The sequence below is a fragment of the Leptopilina heterotoma genome, unplaced genomic scaffold (genome assembly GCF_015476425.1).
Source record: "Leptopilina heterotoma isolate Lh14 unplaced genomic scaffold, ASM1547642v1 Lhet_97, whole genome shotgun sequence".
NCBI classification, from domain to species: Eukaryota; Metazoa; Arthropoda; class Insecta; order Hymenoptera; family Figitidae; genus Leptopilina; species Leptopilina heterotoma.
In genome coordinates, this window is record NW_025111203.1 from 1,616,532 (window position 1) to 1,639,708 (window position 23,177).

The following is a 23,177-nucleotide window of genomic DNA, read 5'->3' on the forward strand; positions in this document are numbered from 1 at the left end:
TTGTTTACTGGTCACAAACTATTGCTAAAACAATTCCGATTAATATCTGCGTCATCAAAATTTATTCAATTCACAATTCATAAAAAGTAAACCACAGCTGATAATAATCAGCAGAAGATGAAAAATTTGTTTTAGCGAACTTTATCTTCTGTTTAATAACAATTGTTAGTCAAAATATTTTTTCCAGGTCCTAAACAATTACTAGAACAATTCCAATTAATATCTGAGTCATCAAAATTAATTTAATTCACAATTCATAAAAAATAACCACAGCCGATAATCAGCAGAAGATGAAAAATTATTTTTTGAGCGAACTTTATCTACTGTTTACTAACAATTGTTAGTTAAAAAAAAATTTTCCTTGTCCTAAACAATAGCTAGAACAAAATTTTTTCAGAAATCTTAAAAAAAGGCAAAATTCCAGAAATTTTTTTAAATTCTATACGAGAGTCAAGCTTTTTTTCTTAGTAACTAGATGCTATGTTATATGAGAAAATGATAAAATAATTGTTCTTAATAATAGTGCAGATAGGTTGTAGAAGATTGATATTATAGTTGTCAGAGTTGAGCCCTTTTCGAAATTTTTGAAAAAAATTCAATCGTTTTAATCATAAAAATATATTATATTCATAAAATATTTTACTATGGAAAGACAATTTATTTATTTAATTTTAAATAAAATAAAAAATTCTTTTTAATTTTGAAAGTTCAGTTTATTGAGTATATTTATTTATGTTTACTAATTATTTATGTACCATTATTTATTTAAATAAATTTATTTATTTATTATAGGTAATTTGTTATTTATTTATTATATATTTAAGTAACCCAACTGGAGCTTTTCAGACTTTTTGTACACCTCTAGAAAATAATTATTAAATATTTAGTTTATTTATTTGCAAAGGTTAACAAATTAAAATTATATTAAAAATTTTTCTAGAGAGAATTATATTGAACGCTAACTTTAATTGTCATTTTATTGCCAGGGCTCGGATAGTCTTTAAGATTCAAAAAAAGTTGCTTTAGTCGCATAAATTTACAACAAAAGTCACGAAAAGTCGCATAAAATTTCCGAAAAAGTCGCATGAAATCTTAGAAAAAACGACAAGAAGAAAACACGAAATTTAATAAAATTTATATCAAAATTTTAATTAGGTACTTTTAACATTTTTTTAAAAAATTCTCTTTAAAATGGCAATTATTTTTATAAATAATAAAATTCTTCTCCGAAATTCAATTATTTAAAAACAATTTTAATAAAATTCTTCGCAGAAATTCAATTATATTCAATTTTTTTTTATTTTTCGTCAAAACTTTATAAATAATAAAATTCATCATGAAAATTTAATTATTTTCAAAAATTCTGATAAAATTCTTTGCAAAATTCAATTATTTTCAAAAGTAAAAAAATTCTTGTCAAAAATTAAAATATTTTCAAAAAATTTTTTTTTAATTCTTCTCAAAATTTCAATTATTTTTAAAATATCAAAATTCTTTAGCAAAATTCAATTACTTTTAAACATTTTTTTAAAAAATCTGTTCAAAATTTCAATTATCTTTATAAATAATAAAATTCTTCTCTGAAATTCAATTATTTGCAAAAATTTTAATTAAATTCTTGTCAAAATTTCAATTATCTTTATAAATAATAAAATTCATTCTACAAATTCAATTATTTTCAAAAGTTCTGATAAAATTCTTTGCAAAATTCAATTATTTTCAAAAGTAAGAAAATTCTTCGCAGAAATTCAATTATTTTCAAATTTTTCTTTTTAAATTCTTCTAAAAATTTCAATTATCTTTATAAATATCAAAATTCAATTACTTTTAAACATTTTTTAAAAAATTTGTTCAAAATTTCAATTATCTTCATAAATAATAAAATTTATCTCTGAAATTCAATTGTTTGCAAAAATTTTATAAAATTCTTGTTGAAATTTCAATTATCTTTATAAATGATAAAATTCGTCCTAGAAATTCAATTTTTTTTAAATTTCTCGTCAAAATTTTAATTATTTTCATAAATAATAAAATTCATACTGGAAATTTAATTATTTTTAAAAGTTCTGATAAAATTCTTTGCAAAATTCAATTATTTTCAAATGTAAGAAAATTAAAATGACCAAAAAATTCAAATTTGATAAAATCTTTTCAAAATGTATGAATCTTAAATAAATAAATAAATATAATTGAGTTTTTAAAAAATATTAAAAAGTAATCAAATTTTTGAAGAATTTTAATTATAAATGATTTCTCCAAAAGTTTAATATTGAAAATAATTTAATTTTTAAAAATTAGAATGAAAAAATTGTGAGAAATAGTTTTTTTTAAACTATTTTTAACATTATTATTACAACCTAATTTTCATTAATTTTCATTTTTATTAAATTTACACTTGAAAATGTTTTTATTAAAATTTTTGAGAATTCAATTATTTACAAAATTTTTAATTAAAATTCTTTAAAAGTTAATTTTCAAATATTGTAATAAAATACTGGAAAAACTGAATTATTTTCCATTAAATTTTACAAAATTTCAATTATTCAAAAATCTTTTAATTGTATTTTTCAAAAATTTGTTTAGAAAAATTATTCAAAAATAACTTTTTTTTAGACTTATTAATATTCAAAAAAAAGTTCTCTAAAAAGTTCAGGATACAAATTTTTTTTGTTTATTTTTAAGCCAAGTAAACCCACAAGACCCTAAAATAAAAAAAAGTGGAGAAACAGAAGTTTTTTTCTTCCTCGCCACAGAAGCTAATTTTTTCTTTTGATAATTATTTATTTTCATGTCAGAAGCAATTTTAAAAAAATTTCAAGAGAATCCAAGACGGGTAAAGCAGTGATTTTGAATCTTCCAAAAATCCCAGAATTTCATTTAAAAAAATGAAAATCACTGTTTTCCCCGACTTAGAACCATTAGGAATTTTTTTTAAATAGCTTGTGACATGCAAATAAATACTTATCAAAAGGAAAAAATTGCTTCCGTGGCTGGAAAACAATAATTTAGTTGAAATTTCGTCATTTTTGGAAAATCCGTGAGAAAAAAATAAGATCTTTTGTTTCCCCACCTTTTTTTTATTTTTGGGTTTAGGTTAAAAATAAATAAGAAAAATTTGTATCCTCAACTTTTTGGAAAAAATTTTTGTTTCAATTTTTTCGTTGAATCAACGTTGGTAACTCCAGTTTCATCAATTTTTGAGTTAATTTCATCTTGCACTTGTTTTTGAGATAGATTTATATTGAACTGACGTTTGAAATGACACTTTTTCGACAGGAGGCGAAGAACTAAAGTTACAAATGTTTACATCGACGAAATTAAAAAAAAATAAAATTTAGAAGCGACTATTCTCTTCCCGCCCCGATTTGATTGAAAAAATCTGTTTTGAATGTAATGGGAATAAAAATTAATTTTAAGAAAAATTATTTTGCGTCGACAAAAACGTTGGTAACTTCAATTTTAGTTTTTTTTGTTTCTAAAAAAATCACTCGTTATCGTCAACGCTACTTTTGCAAAAAAGATTTCAGGCAACGTTACTGTTACCTGAACTAAAACTAACAAATTACTCGCAAACACATGTAGAGTGTACTATATTTTGTCAAATTGAGGTAAAATTTGCATAAATGAATTTTAATGTTAAGAGATGTACTCATTTTGGTTATGCCAACAGTCGATTCATTTACATGTTTATCTGCGAGATCGTGCGGCTGAACCTGCATGTAAACAAATACACGAACCTTCAATCAGTTTCTCATTTTGCAGAGCAATTTTCAACATCTTTCTATTGACAATATATATTACATTCAGATATATAAAATAAAAAGAAAAATAATCATAAATAAGCCATATCACATATTTATTAAAAAGAGTATTTCAATAAAAAGCAAACAATGGACATTAAAGTCCCTCCGGCCGGTACCAGTTGAAATAATATAAAAAACACTCAATGAAAGTTTCTTTACTTATTTACCGTTATTAAAGCAATGAATTAACTTCGCATGGGGATAGACACACGGTGGCTGTCAGTGAACAATAAGCTGCTACAAAGTGACTAGAGTCACAAAGATATTTGAACCTACATGCAATTGTGTTGAAATATTCCGCAGTGATTTTTAATAATGAAACTCCATTTTTTTTTAATGAAATCACGAATGACTGACGAGTCGCCCCGCCTGCTAATGCTGCTTAATCAACCGTCCCGAAAAAGACCAGCAGACCAGCATTACTCTATTCCCCACCACTTTACTTTTTAAGGTAGGGACAAAAAACCTAAGGGTGATGTCACATCGAGGAGAGATCAGTCAGGGTCAGGGTGCATTTCTATCGGTGCAAAATGAATTTGTCGAAAAATGTGGAAAGCGCACACTCAGCTGTAAAAGTGTTTCTACAATAGCTCGCAAAGGTATTTTTTTCTGATTCTAATTTATTGATTATTCTGCATATATACATTAAATTAGGAAATTAGCGTAATGTGCAAAATATGAATATACTAAGGGTGGAGTCCCATGGCACCGTTTTGCGTTGCGTCGTAATGGGAGAGAAACAGACGCAAATATACGTTTGCTGCATTCTCTCTCATTACAACCATTAATGTGAAATCTATTCCATTCTGGCGTGGCGGCACCTTTATATGAAGATTTACTTTCACTACCGTGAATCCATTTCTACATAGTTTTGTGTTTTCAGTTCAGTAATAAAAACAGTAAATATTGTGAATCTTGTGAATTTAAATACAGTTTCAGTAGTTGCTATCAGTTAATAAATATAATAAATAATATAAAAAGAAGAATATAGTACGAAACTTCTGAATAAAATAATTTTGAAGAATGGTTTACCTACATTTTCCATCAAACTTAACCGAAGAAGAATTAATGCTTCAGGCAAAGTATAACAAACTCAAACGTAAGGTATGTCCATATAGAATAATAATTTTTTTTTATTTATTTAACAATACAAGATTTTTACCACTAAAGTAAATGCGTCATTAGTCAAAGAAAAGTTGTCTACATTAAATAAATTATAAGGTATAAATGCAGGTTTATACACACTCAAATTTATTTTTAAAAGTATCTAAGAAATGTACCGGTTGTATAGAGGTTATGTATATCTGATTTTTTGTTTCCAATTTAATTTAAAAAATTAATTATGTAATTATATTTTGACGCTAGATTTTTCTTTCGCCTGTTGATGGACGAAATAAGAAGAATTTTTTATTTCGCCCGTCAAGGGGCCAATATGGCTGACGAATTTTCAAAAAATAAAAATTCTTAATAATTTGAACGTTTTTGATGATGCCAGGAAACTAAGAATGAATTCGAGGGGCAAAATTCAAGATAATATTTTTTAAATAAAATATAAAGTAATGTAGCAACTATCTAAATCTTTGTAAAGTACAACTATTTGAAATTATTAACCAAGTGTAAATTTGTATTTAAACCCTTAAAAATAATATTTATATATAGTTTATTAATTTTCATTTTCATATTGGGACATGCCAGGAAACTGAGAATTTAGCACTTGAATGCTTATTTTTTGCAAAAAATATTTTTTGAAACTGGGTAACGTTTTGTAGCATAATAGAAATCATTAAGGACTACAATTCTCATTGAAAATAATTTTCTTTTTTTCAAAATTAATGTAAAAAGCAACCTTGGACATCATAAATTCCCTCTTTTGTAGAGTTTTACTTTTATTATCACGCGCATTTCACTTCCGATTTTAAAAAGTTGGTACAATTTTGAATTTAAAATGTTCTCTTTGAAAAAGGTAAGAATAATATCTACTTTGTTTCCTCAATAGACAATTACAAATATTTATATTAATTAACGAGTGTTAAATTGTAATGTAAACAGTGTTTCTTCTATCTGATTTTTCTAGTCGAGTACACGACGGAGAAACTTTTCTTCTAATATTCAATATATTTGGTTATCATTATTCTAAAAGTTCTTTAGAATGTTGGGATTTTCACTGCATTGTGTCAATAATTTCAACTTTACTATACGAAAATATGATTAGTTGGTTATTATATTAAGCAACCTTCGATGTGCAAAAATTACTTTCTGCATTAGAAATAGTCTTATTTTTCTTTATAAAAGAATAAGATGCCAGTTTTTTACATGTAGATGGAATGTATAACAGACATTCTAACGTATAACATACCAATTTTTGATGGACTTAGCCGATTTTGCCCGAGCATCACGGAGTTCATCACCTGACGTCTGTACTAACCCTAATATTTGCCAATTTAAAATTCATAAATTGTATGAAGGAAAAAACTCTTTTTTTAATAGACGTGAAGCTACATTATAACTACGCAAAGTAATAAATTTATAATTAAAACATAAGTATTCTTACCCAATAGAAGAAGCTCTTTGTTTATCAGGTGCAACGCATGCTACATCTTTTTAATTTACAATTTGAAACCTCTTCTTGTAAGAAAAGGTGTTTTTAAACTTTCCTGCAATCAGTTCAAATATGAAAGCTATGACAGATAGAGAGTATCCAATTACTCCTACATAAAGTAGAACAAGTAGAATTTTTTCTTTTGCAATCATTTCAGGTCCCGAAGCAATACTACGTGATTTTCAATCCTTCTCGTTAATGTTTCTAAGTAAACCAAACTCAAAAACTTTCAAGATGTTTTCAATATATTCATCGATGTAGTCTGAAAAAGTATCTTTGGCAGAAGTATCGACAGAAAACCCTAAATTCTGTTTCAGTATTTTAACATTTATCTGTCCGTGTTTAGCTTCATATTCTTGTATGTGACGTCGAGCACTAAAAGTGACACAGGTAACGTTTTCATAATTCACCAAGGTTTTTAGGCAATCTTGTTGTCTATTTTTTGAAATAATTACGGCTTTGTTTGCTAATTTCTTAGACCCTGAGAGTCCTCTTCCCTTGGCTGAAAAATGTACCAAATTGCTCATCATTGGAGTCAAAGACGAATCAGCAAGTTCTGCGAGAGTTGAAATTTGAGCAGCCGGTCGAAAACTAATGTCAAGAATTACTGAGAAGAAATAACTCGTGTACACGATGCAGGCAATCAGTAGTGAACCAAAAATTATTCTTTCCAACCAATTCTGCGGCTCTCGGCCCGCAGGCATTCCTATCACAATTTGACTGATGTTCAACGTCTGCCATGATCTGTTTCTGAATCTCATCAAATATGCTACGAGTCGTATAGCAATAATCAGACCAATTGTCATTAAGATCATGTACCAAAATTCTGTGGATACTTCTACAACATTTGATTTTTTTGCCGCCTGTGGAATAATTGCTTCGGCATAATCGAGTTGTATAATCACAGCTTGCATAGTGTGAAAATACTTATCATCTTGATATGAGACATATGAAGCAATATCATATCTATTTTTGCGTTTAGCAATATATTTATTCATGTCATGCAAAATCCGGGAAAAACCGGGAAAACCCCGGGAATTTTTTTTTCCCGGGAAAAACCGGGAAACCCCCGGGAATTTTCTTTTAAATCCGGGAATTTTTTTATGAAGTACTTTATTATGTTGTTGGAAAAAATAGTTACATTTTTTCAACGCTTAACTTAATTTTTTTTCAATTTCGAATTGTATATTGATTCTCTTCGTATATTAGACAATGTTTTATTATTGTCCAATTAAGACCTAACTTATATGGGAAATGATTTTCGATGTGACAATCCAGTGGGCAAAAAACCATCATAGTTTTAAAAACGTTCCAAAAATGTTTTTAGAACGTTTCATGTCTGCCAAATAATGTTCCAAAAACGTTCCATTGCTTTTAAAACGTTTTAGAAACATATAACGTTATTGGGACGTTATTTGGCAGACATGAAACGTTCTAAAAACATTTTTGGAACGTTTTTAAAACAATGATGGTTTTTTGCCCACTGGGAAGCTTGTGCCAAATTTTTACAGTGATGCGACACCTGTTTTTGATTTTAAACATGAAATTACCGTCAAGTAAATCACAATACAATTCTTATTATAAGTTTTACAAATATTACGATTAAATTTACTGTAAAATTTTAGTTTTCAATTATCCGGGAAAATTATTTACATACCGGGAAAAAATCGGGAAAACCCCGGGAATTTTATATTTCTAAATTACTAGACACCCTGGTAATACAGATTGTATTGTTTTATATTTTAATTGTGTCTGCCGAATCAAAGCTTCTAAAAATTGTATAACTGTCATATATTTAATTAAAGGTGGATTATTTACGTACTTATTTGGAAGCCATTGACTGACAGATGTTATTTCCTCGGTGGAGTAATTCAGTGGAAATTGAATTTTATTTATTTGGTTTATATGAGTCCTTGTGATTGTTAATAGCGATTCATTATTGTATGTCAATAATGTTGTGCGAACGTACTTATTTTGCCAGAAATAATGCATCGTATTGTCAATGTCCTCTTGAGTTAAGGAATAAGAATATACAACTATACATCTTGGTTTTGCTGGTCCCATTAGTAAATCATTGTCGTCCATAAAAAATCTATCAAATACTTCAATACGACTCTCATTTGTCCATTGCAAAACAAACAGCGTAGTTCTTTTAGGTATCATGAGTGACTTCAGGTAGTATTTATTAGAATAGAATCTTTTGATTTTACTGTAACTAATGGTCAAAGATGGAACATATGAGTTCACTGTTTTCACGAGAGAAATTATTATTGAATCGTTTGTTTGCATTCGATCATCGAGAATAAACACTACCTTATGGAATTTTGATTCCTCGTTGAGATATTTTAACAATCCGTCATAAACATTACTTTTTAGAGACATTCCTAGGATTTCTTTCCAAAAAATGAAACAAACGAAATATATGCCTATTAACTTCATTGTGCCAAACTGCCTTGCTCGTCTTATAAAAATTGACTGACCATAGAGGTTCGAAGCTATATAGTTTATATAGCTAGGTAATTGTTAGAATTATAAAAGCACTTTGTTCTTTTGAAATTGAAGTATACATTTCATTATATGAGACATCATAAAGAGTAATTCACCCTTGAAGTACCACGTGGTTTATGGAAGACCAAATTCCATTAAATTTAAAAACTTATTTCGTTTAGTTAATTTTGACAAAATTGCTGCTACAATTATATCGATTTCTTTAGCGTTAAGTATCTCTTCAGAATATGCCGAAACTCTTCTGTTCCATATTAGGGTAAATGCAGACAAGAAGTTTTAGAGCTTAATTTACAAATTAAAAATTAAGTTCAACCTTAAAATTCCAACTTATGATAACCTATAAGAGATTCTGAGTATTGCCAAGTTTTTATCATGACAATTGGCAACAGGATAATTAAAGTTATCGCTTAATAGAAAAAAAAAGTTGACAATCAATGTGAGAATATAGGTGAAAACACCCAAAAAAGCATTTTCATCTAGATTCTTTAATTTCTAAATTTTTTGATCGCTATTTTGAAGTCACTATTTAAAATTATTTATTTTCGACCAAAAATTCGGATTCAGAGACCTCAAAAACATGAAATATAATGATGAAAAAAAAATTTTGTCAACATTTTTGTAACAAAAACTTTATTTTCCTTGGACTGTGAAACCCTTCATAATCCAGTGAAATGTCATGAACTTGCTTTCGATTATTCTAATAATAAAATAATGAAAGTCAAATGTCATTAAATTACTTATTGAAATGACATGATAGCGAATGAAAGCTTATTATTCAGAGTAAGGAACAACATATAAATTATACTTGTGTATTAAGTACACTGAAACCCCACTTATTTGAACATGGCCCACGCAATTCGACACGAATTATCGCGTTTATTTGTTCTTTGGTAGGCATAACTTATGTTGGTGATGTAATTCGATAAATTGACATGATTGGTTGGTTTTGTTTGAACTCAACCAATGGAAATGTAAGTATCTTGCCATTGGTCGCGTACTGCGCATGAGCTAAAATAAGTGGGGTTAGGGCTGATTCTAACTGAAAATAACTGAAGCAATTAGGCTGAAATGAGAGTTAATCCACTTTATCCATTTTCACTTACACTACCGCCCATAATTGAGTGGACAACCCTTTTTCCCTACAGTGTAAAAAGCGATAACGGCATTGGAAGATCTGTGAAATTTCTAGGTTACATGAGACCTCCAATTATCGCCCGACAGAATACGGCACATGACATGAATCAGCGAAATTTCACTGATTTTCAGCGATAAGTTTTCCACTAATTTCAAAGTTCAAACAGCGTATATGCGCTAATTAATCAGTAAAATGTTATAAAATTACAAATATTGCCGCCTATATGCGCGATTATAAAGATTGACTCTGGAATATTCTAGAACTTTAATACCGGAAGTTTAAGTTTTGCGAGGGAATGCGAAAGGCATGGTTTTTCAGTTTTTGGCTGGATGTCCAATGAGTCGTGAAACTAAATGCGAAGTCTAATCGCGGTGACGTGTAGATATTTTCCGAGTCTGTACAGTTCAGTGTATTTATATTGTAATAAATTACAATCAATATTTTCAATATATATCTTTTCTTGTACTTTCTTTCATTATTGCCCTTTCTCTTCTTCTGGTCACATTTTGAACATTTATTATGGAATTGAAAGTATTTATTTATTTACAAAGTCGATTCCCGCAGTCCTATTGGACTATAAATAGGTAACTAAAATATTAGTTTTCATGTGCCAAAAACTTAAAATAGGGTAACTGCCCCAGTCATTGGCACTGCTCTAGTGGTTGGACACTTTGAAATTGAAGATTTATTTACTTTATTGATTCAGTAATTCGTATAAATTTTGGGCGCGTTACAGTCCAAAATGTTGATGAGCAACTCGCCGAAGTAAAAATGCCAATATATGTACGACTCGCATACTCCGAGTTACATAAAATAGTTTGTTGCTTGGTTTAGGTTTTTCAGTAGAGTGTTTCTACCAATCAGGCATGCTCAACTTCTAACACGTTTCTTGTAAAATTCACATTCGGCAGCTAAAGATCATCGCACAATAGGTTCGCGAAAGTCGATCGGAAATGAGTTGCATCAGTTAGCAAAGGACACAAGGGACCTCTGTGATTTTCTAACTAATGCTCTCCATTCGTGAAGCAGTAGTGCTTTGGCTTAAGGGTAATTTTTGTCGTGGAGCGTGATATGTAAATGAAATATAGGTGAATTGATGAATTACTATATTTGAAGGGGAAGTAGGGTTAATTAGGTGAAAAAAGCCATGGTTTAAACATCTTTTTAAATACAGAGGTGTTAGTTTATTCAACCAATTTCCATACAATAGGGTGACGTGTAAACACAATAATTTTTTAAGTTTTCGTTCCAAAAAATATTTAAAGTTCAAGCAATGATAGTGAGAATCATTATCCAGAGTCGCCTCGAGAAAAAATTCTATTGCGGTGCGCATCGTAACTCGTAACACAATTATCTAAATCAAAGTGCATTTGTTGAAGAAGAGATGTTTCTTTAGGTAACAATGGAAGGTAAAATTGTCATGCGGTTCGATGTAAATTTACTATCATTGATCAAAGTAACTTATAAACCAAGTTTTTTTCTCGTGCGACATATTTAATTACAAGCTTCGTGTTATTCTACGCCGACTTCTTTTATAATATACCTGAAGAATGATGTAAAGAAGTAATGTGCAAAAGTTTAAAACGCTTGGTGTAGTAGATTTTGAGTTATGCTGTGCACTGATTTAAAAAATAACAACTTTCAGAAATTTGACAGGTAGCCCCCGGCAAGTGTGAAAATTGTTTTTATTCTAATATAAAAAAAAAATTATATTTTATAAATAAATTTATTCTAATAAAAATAATTATTTGACTCAAATAATAAGTTTTTTACAACACTTTCAATTTGAAGTACATTCTTCAAAGTTTACGTACACTTTTAGGTGATTCATAAGTAACAACTTTTCCTACTTGTCACACATTTTATTAGAAATTATTAATCAATGTTGGTGACAATGATTGCACTGAAATCCATTTTTTTAAGAAAATAAAGTAATATAAGTGACTTTATTTTCTTTGTTAAGTAGTTGCTCTACTCTTTAAAGATGAGTTCCATCTAAATACTACATTAAATCAAGTGTAGATATAAAATTAATACTCTTCTTTGTTCCTTCCTTTAACTAAACCTATCAAAGATTTTAAACTCCATAAAAATTATTAAGAGTTAGTAATTAAATTAAATTCGTAAAATAATATTTGAGATATTCAGCTTCATTATTTTAAGCAACATTGTAATTAAGTACATTAATAAATTTATAATTTGCCTATATTTAAATGTAGGTATTCTTACTCAGTAGAAGAAGCTCTTTGTTTATCAGGCGCTACAAATGCTGCATTGTTTTAATTTACAAATCGAAACCTCTTCTTGTAAGACAATGTGTTTTTGAACTTTCCTGCAATCAGTTCAAATATGAAAGCTATGACAGACAGAGAGTATCCAATTACTCCTACGTAAAATAGGACAAGTAGAATTTCTTCTTTTGCAATCATTTCTGGTTCCGAAGCATTATTACGTAATTTCCAATTCTTCTTCTTAATGTTTTTAACTAAACCGAACTCATAAACTTTTAAGATCCTTTTAATAAATCGATCGACACTTCGTGTAAAAGTTTCTGTGGACGTTGACATGACGATATGTGCAAACCAATCATGCAGTATTTTGACATCTATTTGTCCGTTTTTAGCTTCATACTCTTGAATGTGACGTTCAGGACCATAAGTGACACAGGTAACGTTTTTATAATTCACCAAAGTTTTCAGGCAATCTTGTTGTCCAATATCTGAAATAATTATGGGTTTGTTTGCTAATTTCACAGACAGTGAGTCTTTTGTGTTCGAGAGTAAAAAATGTAAACTCTTCTTCATCATTAGAGTCAAAGACGAATCAGCAAGTTCTGCGAGAGTTGAAATTTGAGCAGCCGGTCGAAAACTAATGTCAAGAATTACTGAGAAGAAATAACCTGCGTACACAATGCAGGCAATCAGTAGTGAACCGAAAATTATTCTTTCCAACCAATTCTGCGGCTCTCGGTCCGCAGGCATTCCTATCATAATTTGACTGATGTTCAGCGTCTGCCATGATCTATTTCTGAATCTCATTAAATATGCTACAAGTCGGATAGCAGTAATCGTACCAATTGTCATCATGATCATATACCAAAATTCTATTGATACTTCAACATCTTTTGTCACTTTTGTTGACAGTGGAATTATAGCTCGAGCAGAATCGAATTTTAAAATTTCAAAATGCATAATGTAATCAAATTTCTCTTTTTTATAAGAGATGAATGAAATAATATCATTATCTTTTACTTGTTTGGTTGAAAATTCATCTATATTTTTTTCATATTTCCCAAATACTATTCTACTATCAAGCAGAACAGATAGCATTGTTTGAGGCTCCAATTTTGATCGCTTTACCAAGTATTGTAGAAATTTTATAACAGCAGTGAACTCGCTTACAGATGGTTCATTTGTCTCACGATTTAGATATTTCAACGAATTCACAGTTTCAAAAGGAGTCATTGTAGCTATTACTTGAAATTTATTATTGTATGTTAGTAAAGTCGTGCGCAAGTACATATTTTGCCAGAAAAATTGCATCGTTTTGTCAATGTCCTCTTGAGTTAAGGAATAAGAATATACAACTATACATCTTGGTTTTGCTGGTCCCATTAGTAAATCATTGTCGTCCATAAAAAATCTATCAAATACTTCAATACGACTCACAAATGTCCACTGCAAAACAAACAGCGTAGTACTTTTAGGTATCATGAGTGGTTTCATGTCGTATTCATTATTACCGAATCCTTCCATTTCACTGTAGCTAATGGTCAAAGATGGGACATATGAGTTCAGTGTTGTCTTGAGAGAAGTCATTATTAAATTGTTTGTTTCCATTCGATCATGGACAATAAACACCACTTTATGAAACTGTGATTCCTCGTTAAGACGTTTTATCAACTTATCATAACCATTACTTTTTAAAGACATTCCTAGGATTTCTTTCCAAAAAATGAAACAAACAACGTATATGCATTTTAACTTCATTGTGCCAAACTGCCTTGCTTGTCTTATAAAATTTGACTGACCATAGAGGTTCGAAGCTGCAGTTTATATAGTTAAGTATTTGTTTGAACTTCTTTTATTTGACAATCTTCAAATAAAATGATGTCAAAAGGATGTCAAAGTCGACGCTATTTTCCCATTGAAGCTCAATGTAAAAATCCAATCGATTTTGACATCCCCTTAAGGAAACACTCAATTCTTCTGACGAACACTTCTGGATATAAGGTAGCGGAAAGCATACTTCAACTGACAATTTTATTTTATTTTATTTATAAAAACTTATGTCTCTTTGTCAATGTTTATGAAATTGTTTCCACGGCAACATTGAATTTTTAAAAACTTTACTTAAAATTAAATAACTCTACACGCATTTTCTTCAAATGTATCTATATTAGATGCTTCAAATGAAAAATGTCAAAGAAGCAATAAATTGTTCTGTTGCTATATATATTGATTAACTATAGAAACAATTTGTACAATAGCATTAATTCTACTGTACCGTACTTTTAATTTAAATAGTTTCATTTTTCGTTTTATGCAATATACTTTTCAATCAATGAACTTGTTATTGAATCAATAACAGAAAATTCAATAGCATGGAGTTATCCCTATTGAAAATCCCCACATAGGAAACCACATAGGAAACCGCACAGGATCCTATCTCAAAAACCATGTAAAAGCCTGCTTCCATTAAGGAAACCACGTGGTTTACTATGTGGTTTCCTAAGTCAAATCATATGGAAAATTGAGACAGGATTTTAGTTAGGAATAGACATGGGGAATTTGAACAGTTCATCTATGCATAAAACCATATCAAATCCCACATGTTTTTCCCAGTCAAATCCTAAACCGAATCCCATGTGAAAAACAGTATCATTTATTTATAATTATTTTCCCAAGTCAATCCCCAAGTGAAATCCTTTTCTTTTAATTTTCCCATGTCAAATTCTAAACCAAATCCCATGTGGAAAACATTATCCGCCTTATTGAATATCCCTACATGGGAATCCACTTGCAATTTTACAAGGGATTTCACATAGGATTTTATATGGAAATTGACATAGGATTTCATGTAAGTAAAATGCCGATTTGGAAAACATGGTTTCGAGTGAGACGCGTTTGAAGTTAAAATGTTCTATTTTGACACTCCGAAATTGATCTAGAAAAATTAAATTTAAGAACACATCCAAATTTTTTTTTATGCAAGGACGTTTTTGATTATGAATATAGGAATGTCATAGTATATTTAAGCCAATAAAAAAACATGGTTTTAAAAAAATGCATTTGAAATTAAAATTTTCTATTTTTACAATTCGGAATTTCTCCAGAAAAAATAATTTTAAAAACATTTCCAAGTTGTTTTCATGCAAGGACGTTATAGATTATTAATCTAGGGATGTTATAGTATATTTTAAGCCAATAAAGAAAAAATCTAAAAATAAAAAATGCCAAACAGGTATAACCCCTTAAGCGTTTTTAAAGCGGGGTCCAATGGACCGGCTTACGTGATTTTTTTAGCTTGCCCGCCCAAGGGTTAAGTAAAAATTTTAATAATTTATACAAAGATTGTAGTAATCGACAAATTTGACAAAAAAATAAAATAAAATTATACAAAAAACTTGTAAATCGTATAAAGTCAAATAATCTGACTGACAACCTTCTCGTGGTATACGAGTGAAAGCTTTACTTTTTTGTAAAGTTTTTCGAAAAATTGACTAAAAAATCAATATTTACAATAAATAGGCATATATTGTTAACTTTTTTAGAAATTTACTTTAACTATTAATTAATTTAATATAATTTAATTTTAAAAAATGTTGGTCCCTCGTTTATATAGGAAACTGTACTATTTAGGGGCCAAAAATGGGTTTTTTATTTTTTGAAATATGAAAGTACCCTTTCAATCATCTTGCAAAAAATATATGTTACTTTTGAAATGACTATTATTTTATAGAAAAAAATCGCGGTAGTGCAAAAAAAAATTTCGACCAAAAAAAAAATTTTTTTTTACTGACTTTTCACTGACATTCTTTGTAAGAATTGTTCGACAATTCTTTTTTATCAACTGTTCATATTGTATTGTACAAAAAAAAATTTTTCATGAAAATCGGTTCAACTATTTTGGAGGAAATTTTTTTGAATTTTTCAAAAAAATCCTTTAACTCAAAAACAAAATTTTTTTTCGAGTTGAAATCTTGGTGAAAATAAGTTTCATAATAGGTCAAAATTATTCCCTAAATATGGACCCAATCCAACAGGGGGCATTTTTTACATGCTTAAACTGCTACGGCCTTTAAAGCTTATTTCGTTTAGTTAATTTTGACAAAATTCTTGCTACAATTATATCGATTTCTTTAGGGTTAAGTATCTCTTCGGAATATAACGAAACTCTTCTGTGACATATTGGGGTTAATGCGGACAAGAAGTTTTGGAGTTTAATATACAAATTAGAAATTAAGTTCATCTTCAATGTTTCAACCCAAGATCACCTGCAAGAGATTCTCAGTATTGCCAAGTTTATATCTTGACAATTGGCAACAAGATAATTAACAGTCAATGTGAGACTCGTTTAATCAAAATCCGTTAAAATTTGCTAAAGTTATTTTATTTTTTACATTACTGCGTTTTGAATGGTTGATTTCTTAACTTTTATAATACTATAACACTTAACAGTTTGAACTGTTAAACATCTACTATAAATTTTCTAAAAGTTTGCCATTCTTAATACAATACTGTATTAAGTCCTAACTTTTTTAAACCTTCCTTACAAACTACGCCGTTCGTATTTACCCGGAATTTTAGGAAAAAATTTTCTAAATCTATGGATGAATACAGAATGGCAGTTTTACGCGACTAAAGCTTATATAATTTTTTTCTGATCCATAAAGTTGTTGTAGAGAACTAAAGAAGCAAATTAATGCAATAAAAAACCGGAAGTATTGTCTATTGAAATAACAAACTTGCGTTATTTTTGAAAAACAGGTATTTTGTCCGGATTTACCCGAGAAAAACCGGGAATTTTAAATTGACGAATTGCTAAACGAATTCAGTTCAAAAATTTAGCAGAAATCCCCCGAAAAAGTATTTTTTCGTCACCATTTTGAAGTCGCTATTTTAAATTATTTATTTTAAACCAAAATGCCAAGAGCTTGCTTTCGATTATTATATAATAATAAAATAATGAAAGTAAAATGTTATTAAATTATTTATTGAAAATATTGAAATGAAATGACAATAGAAAGAAAGCTCATTTTTGACAGTAGAAATAAATTATGCTTATTTATTAAGTAAGGCATATTTCAATAATAGCATATTTTCCAGGTAGCAGCCACGCGACAAATATTTTAAATATCATTAGGCTAAAATGAGAGTTAATCCACTTTATCCATTTTAACTTACACTACCCATTTTTTCATTATAGTGTAAAATGCGTTAAGCGTAAAAAAAGAATGAAAATTTTCTCTTTGTTTTCTAAAAGCTAATGAAATTATGAAAAAGATAACACCTAATAGAAGAGATTAGGTCAAGTTTCTTGTTAGATGGGGTAAATCCGAGGGAAATGGCCATAGTTTTTTAAAGCACTGTAAAAATTATAATAAAGCGATTTTTGTCTACACTTTTATTGATAATTAAACATTGAACACTTAACTTTGAAATAACGAAAAATAAAATATTTTCATAGAAACAATCCTAAAATTTACATTTTTTAAAAAGTGCATTTGGACATCTCTCACGGAATGTCTTGGAAAGATGCACATGTATGCGGGAGAGATGGAAAATACTTATATTTTTTCGCTTTTAGCGAAAAGAAGATTTTTTTTTTAATCGTTCTCATTACTTTGCCCATTTTCTGGTAGTTTTTATGTACCCAAAAATTTAAATTACTGCACTGAATCGTTACTGTCAATTACATCAATTATTTTGTTATCAAAAAATTTTTAATTGTTTCTCTTTAATATATTTTTTAAAAATCTAACATTAACATAAAAAAATTAAAATAAAATTTATTAATGGCTATCTCACCCGCTAATACGTGATAAAACTAAACAATAAAATATTAAATAAATAAAATAATTTTCCCTTTCATTTTTTTATATCAAAGCGTGGGTTATGTATTACTCAATAAAACAAAATTAAAAAATATGTTGAAAAATATCAATGTAACACTTATTCAACCATAATTTCCGAACAAAAAGGTGACGTGTAAACACAATATTTTTTTAAGTTTTCGTTCAAAAATATTTAAAGTTCAAGCAATGATAGTGAGAATCATTATCCAGAGTCGCCTCGAGAAAAAATTCTATTGCGGTGCGCATCGTAACTCGTAATGCACAATTATCTTTTTTCAATTTTTTATTTATTTAATTAGTATTTTAACAATTTTTTTTTATTGAAATCCAATATCTTTAAACAAGAAAATTTTATATTTGAAATTTGGATATAAAAGACAAAAATAATGCCGGTTGAATTATTGAAATATGTCAACAAGTTTTTCTAAAATTAATTTTTTTAAAAAAAGCAATAACAATTTTTAATTGTCTTACAAGAGTAAAATTTTTTGCAAAATCCTTTTACATCTAGTGGTTTTTTATGTAAAATGCTACAGGAAAATTAACATTTAGGAAAAAATAAAAGTTTTCGATTTTCAGGTGTCACGTTTCAGAAACTCTTACGCATAAGTGATATTATGATTAGAGCTGTGCAAAATTCGAATCGAACCGAGTTTTGTTCGGTTTTGGGGCGAATATTCGACATTCGAACTAGGCTAACTCGAATGTCGGTTTTTCGACATTCGAACTAACCGAAAAAATTCGAACAATTCGGTTCGAATTATTTTGCACAGCTCTACTTATGATATATTTGTCATTATTGATTTCTTTATAGCAAAGAAGATTTAATGTTATGTAAACGTTTTTCACTTTAATTTTTTTATAATTAGTATTCTTTATTAAGTAGTTGCTCCAATCTTTGAAGATGTGTTTCATGTAAATACTACGTTAAATCAACTGTAGATATAGAATAAATACTCTTCTTTGTTCCTTAGTTTAACTAAACCTGAAAAAGATTTTAAACTTATTTTAGATGAATTATTATTTAATTATTTTTAGATTAAAAGTTTGTAATTAAATTAAATTCGTAAAATAACGTTTTACACATTCAGCATTAATTTATTTAATCATCATTGTAATTAAGTACGTTAATAAATTTATAACTTGTTTTTACTACAACGTATGTATCCTTACCCAGTAGAAGAAGCTCTTTGTTTTGATTGAGAATTAAAATTCTCAATTAATTTATTAATTAACTAATTCAATTCTCAATTAATTAATTAATTAACTAATTCAATTCTCAATTAATTCTCATTGTTTTAATTTACAAATCGAAGTCAAATTTTAATACTATCAAATTCCGGTCAACGTTGACCTTGTCCATATTTGACTTGACTTTGATGGATTGATCAAAGTTTGTTCCTTCCTTACTATATACTCAGCACTCAGTTATTTTTTCGATATATACTTATAATAATTACTCTATTTAAATACATTTATTTAATAATAAATGAAGCTACATTGTATAAACACAAATTATATTATCGATATAAAAATGTTTTCCTAACTAAACTGCTTTTAACACAAATTATACAGAGCATATTTTTAAAGAAATCTTATAATTATATTGAAATTAAAACAGGGTCGGATTTACTTGACAGGGGCCCCTAGGCAACCCTGTACTGGTGGGGGCCCCCATGTAAGGAAAGGGTTTTTCAAAAATTTACCAAGATTAAAATATTAAGTAAAGTATATTTTATGTATGAATTAAGCGCGCTACTTAAATTTCTAAACACTCAAAATTATTTAGTAAAATACTTTTTTAAAAAAAATTTTTTTACACGTTTTGTAAAAAATAGTTTAGATGGTGGGGGCCTTTATGCGATGGGGGCCCATGGTCAGTTTTCCTAGTTTCCCTCTGTATAAACCCGGCCTTGAATTAGAACGTATAATTTAATAACTCAAAAATTGTTCTTTTTCGAGGAAATAAAATATCAATTAATGTTATCTTTCGTAATTTTTTTTTCTTTAAACATTTAGCGTCATACTGAGCTTTTAATTACATGGGGGGGGGGTAAAGTATAATAAAAAATTAGTTTTAATGCGGGACGAATAGTCTCTTTAGTTATCTCTAATTGCATCTTTTGAATTTCTTAAAAAAGATTTAACGTAAATAGATAATTTGAGAAAAATCTATAATAAATTCTGCCTTAAATGTTCTTACATTTAAATTAAGTTTGGTTCTATTAAACAAAGTGCGTTTTTATCTAATATTATTTTCTCTTTGCCTATTAATGTTAGTTTGTTTGGTATTTATTTTATAGAAAAAGGCTCTTCAAGATTTGAAAGCTCCTAAACCAGAACCTGAACGCATTCCTCAAACACCGAAGAGAGCCACAGAAGCAAGAGATGCTCGTGAAGTGGCAAAGAAATTAATTAAATCCGGTGTCATTACAGCACCGAAAACACCAAAGCGTGCAGAGCAAGCTTTTAAAAGACCTCGAGGATTAGAAAGAAAATTGAATAGTACAGAAAAGACGATATCATCATATCAACCGTTTTCGGCAAATCAAACCGAGGAGGACGAAGTTGAAACGTCTAGAACAAGAGTTAAAGATCTTTACGATAGTTTTGTAAGCGCGCAAGATACGGAGAGTAAGACTTCTGTTGAAAAACCTTCTCTTGCAAAAGCCGAACCTAAACACAAGGGCGGAAATACAATATTTGTATGTGGTTATAAAATTTCTGAGGACTTTTTGAAACGGCACTTTCAAACGTTTGGAAATATTGTCAATATATCAATGGAAACTGAGAAAAAGTAAGTAACTTTCCTTTAATTAAAGATAAGAGTAAAAATATAAATTCTGACATCTGATGTGTTGCTGGTGCTTCTACTTTTTTCCTTCTCCTCTCTCCATTTAATTAACAACCATCACTAATCTATTTGCTGAGAGGAGAAAAATCTTAAATTTTCATCGATTTTTGAACAATTAATTGAAAGGGAAAGCAGCAATGGACTAGATCGAATTGAACATGTTAATAAATTAATTTTATAAATTACAGTCGAGGATTTGTGACATTCGATAAAACTGATGCTGCTGAAAGGGCAATAAATGAAATGGATGGTAGTATGGTTTCATCAATTCAATTAAAAGTATCGTTGGCTAGGCGACAACCAATAATTGAACCAATGAATGATGCAACTTCTAGTTCCATGTGGTCTTCTGCTGCTGCTAATTATTCTCAGAAAAGTGCACACAAAGATAGAAGAGATCTTAAGATATATGAAGAAGAACTTTTTCAATAAGTAGAATAGAAGTTGTTTAATTCCTTAGAAATTTATAATAAATTTACTATAATAAATGAAAATATAATTTTTATACTTGCTTATTTTATCTTTAGAAAAGTTTCGGACTCAGGACACCCCAAAACGTAAGGATTTCATAAAATTAGCAAAAGTCAATTTTCGACCAAAACTGATACCTTTTGAGAATGTGAGAAAGTAGTAAATTGTAGATTTTAGTAGATGAGTGCGAAGACTGAATTATTAAAGAAATTTTTTTAAAAATAGAGCACTTACTAATCGAAATTTTTGTTCAGTTATAAATTACCCTTAATGATTATTTATCAAAATATACAATGTAAATTTTCTAAAGGTTTACTTTTTGCTAAAATATTGCTAAAGGCGACATTAGTGAAATAGAGTAAAAAATCATTATTTTATGCTGTTAGGATAATTCCATTATATTTTCCCTATAAAATATTATTTACTATTTAAAATTGTAATACAATTTAAAATATTTATCATCTACTATCGTAAATTTAAGTAATGTCTTGCATTTCATTCATTTAATTAATTATCTAATTTTCACAAGTAAGAGATTTGTTGCAATGTAAATATTTCAAAATTTCCAATTTCGTAAAGCTTGTTATTAGAGATATGTACAAGATATTTTTTATTTAACTGTTGGTACAATAAAAATTATTTTGTATTTATTTTGGAGTAAGCCTTTTACAAACTGAAGTTGACGATTTTTGGTTTCGTTGAATATAGATAAAATACAAAATTATTCCTCTGTGGTTTATTAGAAATTTCTTCTTGGCCCACTGTTCAAAATATGTTTGTAAAGTAGATTAATATTTAGACAATTACAATATTAAAATCTCTTTCCTTGATTATTAATTTAAGGTAACAATACAATTTTTCTATTAAGATCAGAGATTTTGATTTTCCTCATCTTCTTTTCCGCCGAGAACTTCTTCACTATCTTGTCTATCAATCGCTATAAATGTTGCGGCAAAGCCTTTGTTTGCTATAGTATCATCTGTTCTGAATCTTACTAGCAGTGCTTCGTTCATTGATATAATGTCGGATGTATTCTGCAATGATAATAAAAATTGAATTTAATTATTGTTTTACTAATTTAACATGTAAATATAACTAAGATTTATTTTTTGAAATAAAGCTTGACTTACTGTGTTGCCGCATAAACGACCGAAACTTGGACTCGAAGAATCTAAACCTGAATGAACCTCGACAAAATCATAACTGCATTCTAGCTCATCCTCCAAGTTGAAAGATATAAATACGAGATGGACATTTTTGCCGACTGGTGCCTCAATAACCCAGTCACAGTCAGTTTTTGGATCATAATTATGTGTGCCATACTTTGCATGGGAATATAAATAGTTTACTTGTTCTGTTGCAACCAGATGACCACCACAGGCTGTATAATCAAAATAGACGTATTAAAAAACTATTTTTTATTAAAACATAATATGAATATGTCCCGAAGTGCATTCAAATAAATATTGTTTGTCCATAAATCTCAATTGATATTAATGTTACGGCCGAACTCCGTAACTTTTTATATCATAAATAATTATTTACAATACTTAAAAAACCGAATTATAAACAACGAATTATACACAACAAGAGATTTTGTTAACAAGCTTCAAAACATTTACACGAAAAACAACCCTTTGTAATTTCACAAAAGGGACACTCTTCACTTTGGTAATTTTAATCCAAGGTATCCCAAATTTGACAAAAATTCCAATTCTACATAAAGATTG

The 23,177-nt window shown here is 28.6% G+C and overlaps 3 protein-coding genes across 6 annotated transcripts in view; 1 reads left to right on the top strand and 2 right to left on the bottom strand.

The window, feature by feature from the left end:
• Positions 1-4,250, bottom strand: part of LOC122512283 (furin-like protease 1) — a 39,255-nt gene extending 35,005 nt beyond the window's left edge. The window contains exon 1 of one of the 3 annotated variants that reach the window (XM_043628029.1): positions 4,080-4,250. The gene's annotated coding sequence lies outside the window, so the exon portion shown is untranslated. Of the gene's footprint in view, positions 1-3,970 lie in introns of all 3 variants that reach the window. The other 2 variants (XM_043628028.1, XM_043628031.1) reach the window with 2 other exon arrangements.
• Positions 4,251-4,670: 420 nt separating this feature from the next.
• On the top strand, positions 4,671-21,481 carry LOC122512355 (negative elongation factor E). The gene is made up of 3 exons (XM_043628138.1): positions 4,671-4,907; positions 20,426-20,919; positions 21,165-21,481. Exons 1-3 carry the CDS (start codon positions 4,827-4,829, stop codon positions 21,406-21,408), a joined length of 819 nt encoding a protein of 272 aa, XP_043484073.1. The 5' UTR covers positions 4,671-4,826; the 3' UTR covers positions 21,409-21,481.
• Positions 21,482-21,819: 338 nt separating this feature from the next.
• LOC122512353 (tolloid-like protein 2) overlaps positions 21,820-23,177 on the bottom strand; it is a 34,202-nt gene continuing 32,844 nt past the window's right edge. For both annotated transcript variants that reach the window (XM_043628135.1, XM_043628134.1), the window contains exons 14-15: positions 22,578-22,828; positions 21,820-22,481 (exon numbers count right to left, since the gene is read on the bottom strand). In XM_043628135.1, coding sequence (XP_043484070.1) covers positions 22,317-22,481; positions 22,578-22,828 — 416 coding nt within the window. In that variant the 3' untranslated portion in view covers positions 21,820-22,316. The remainder of the gene's footprint in view (positions 22,482-22,577; positions 22,829-23,177) is intronic.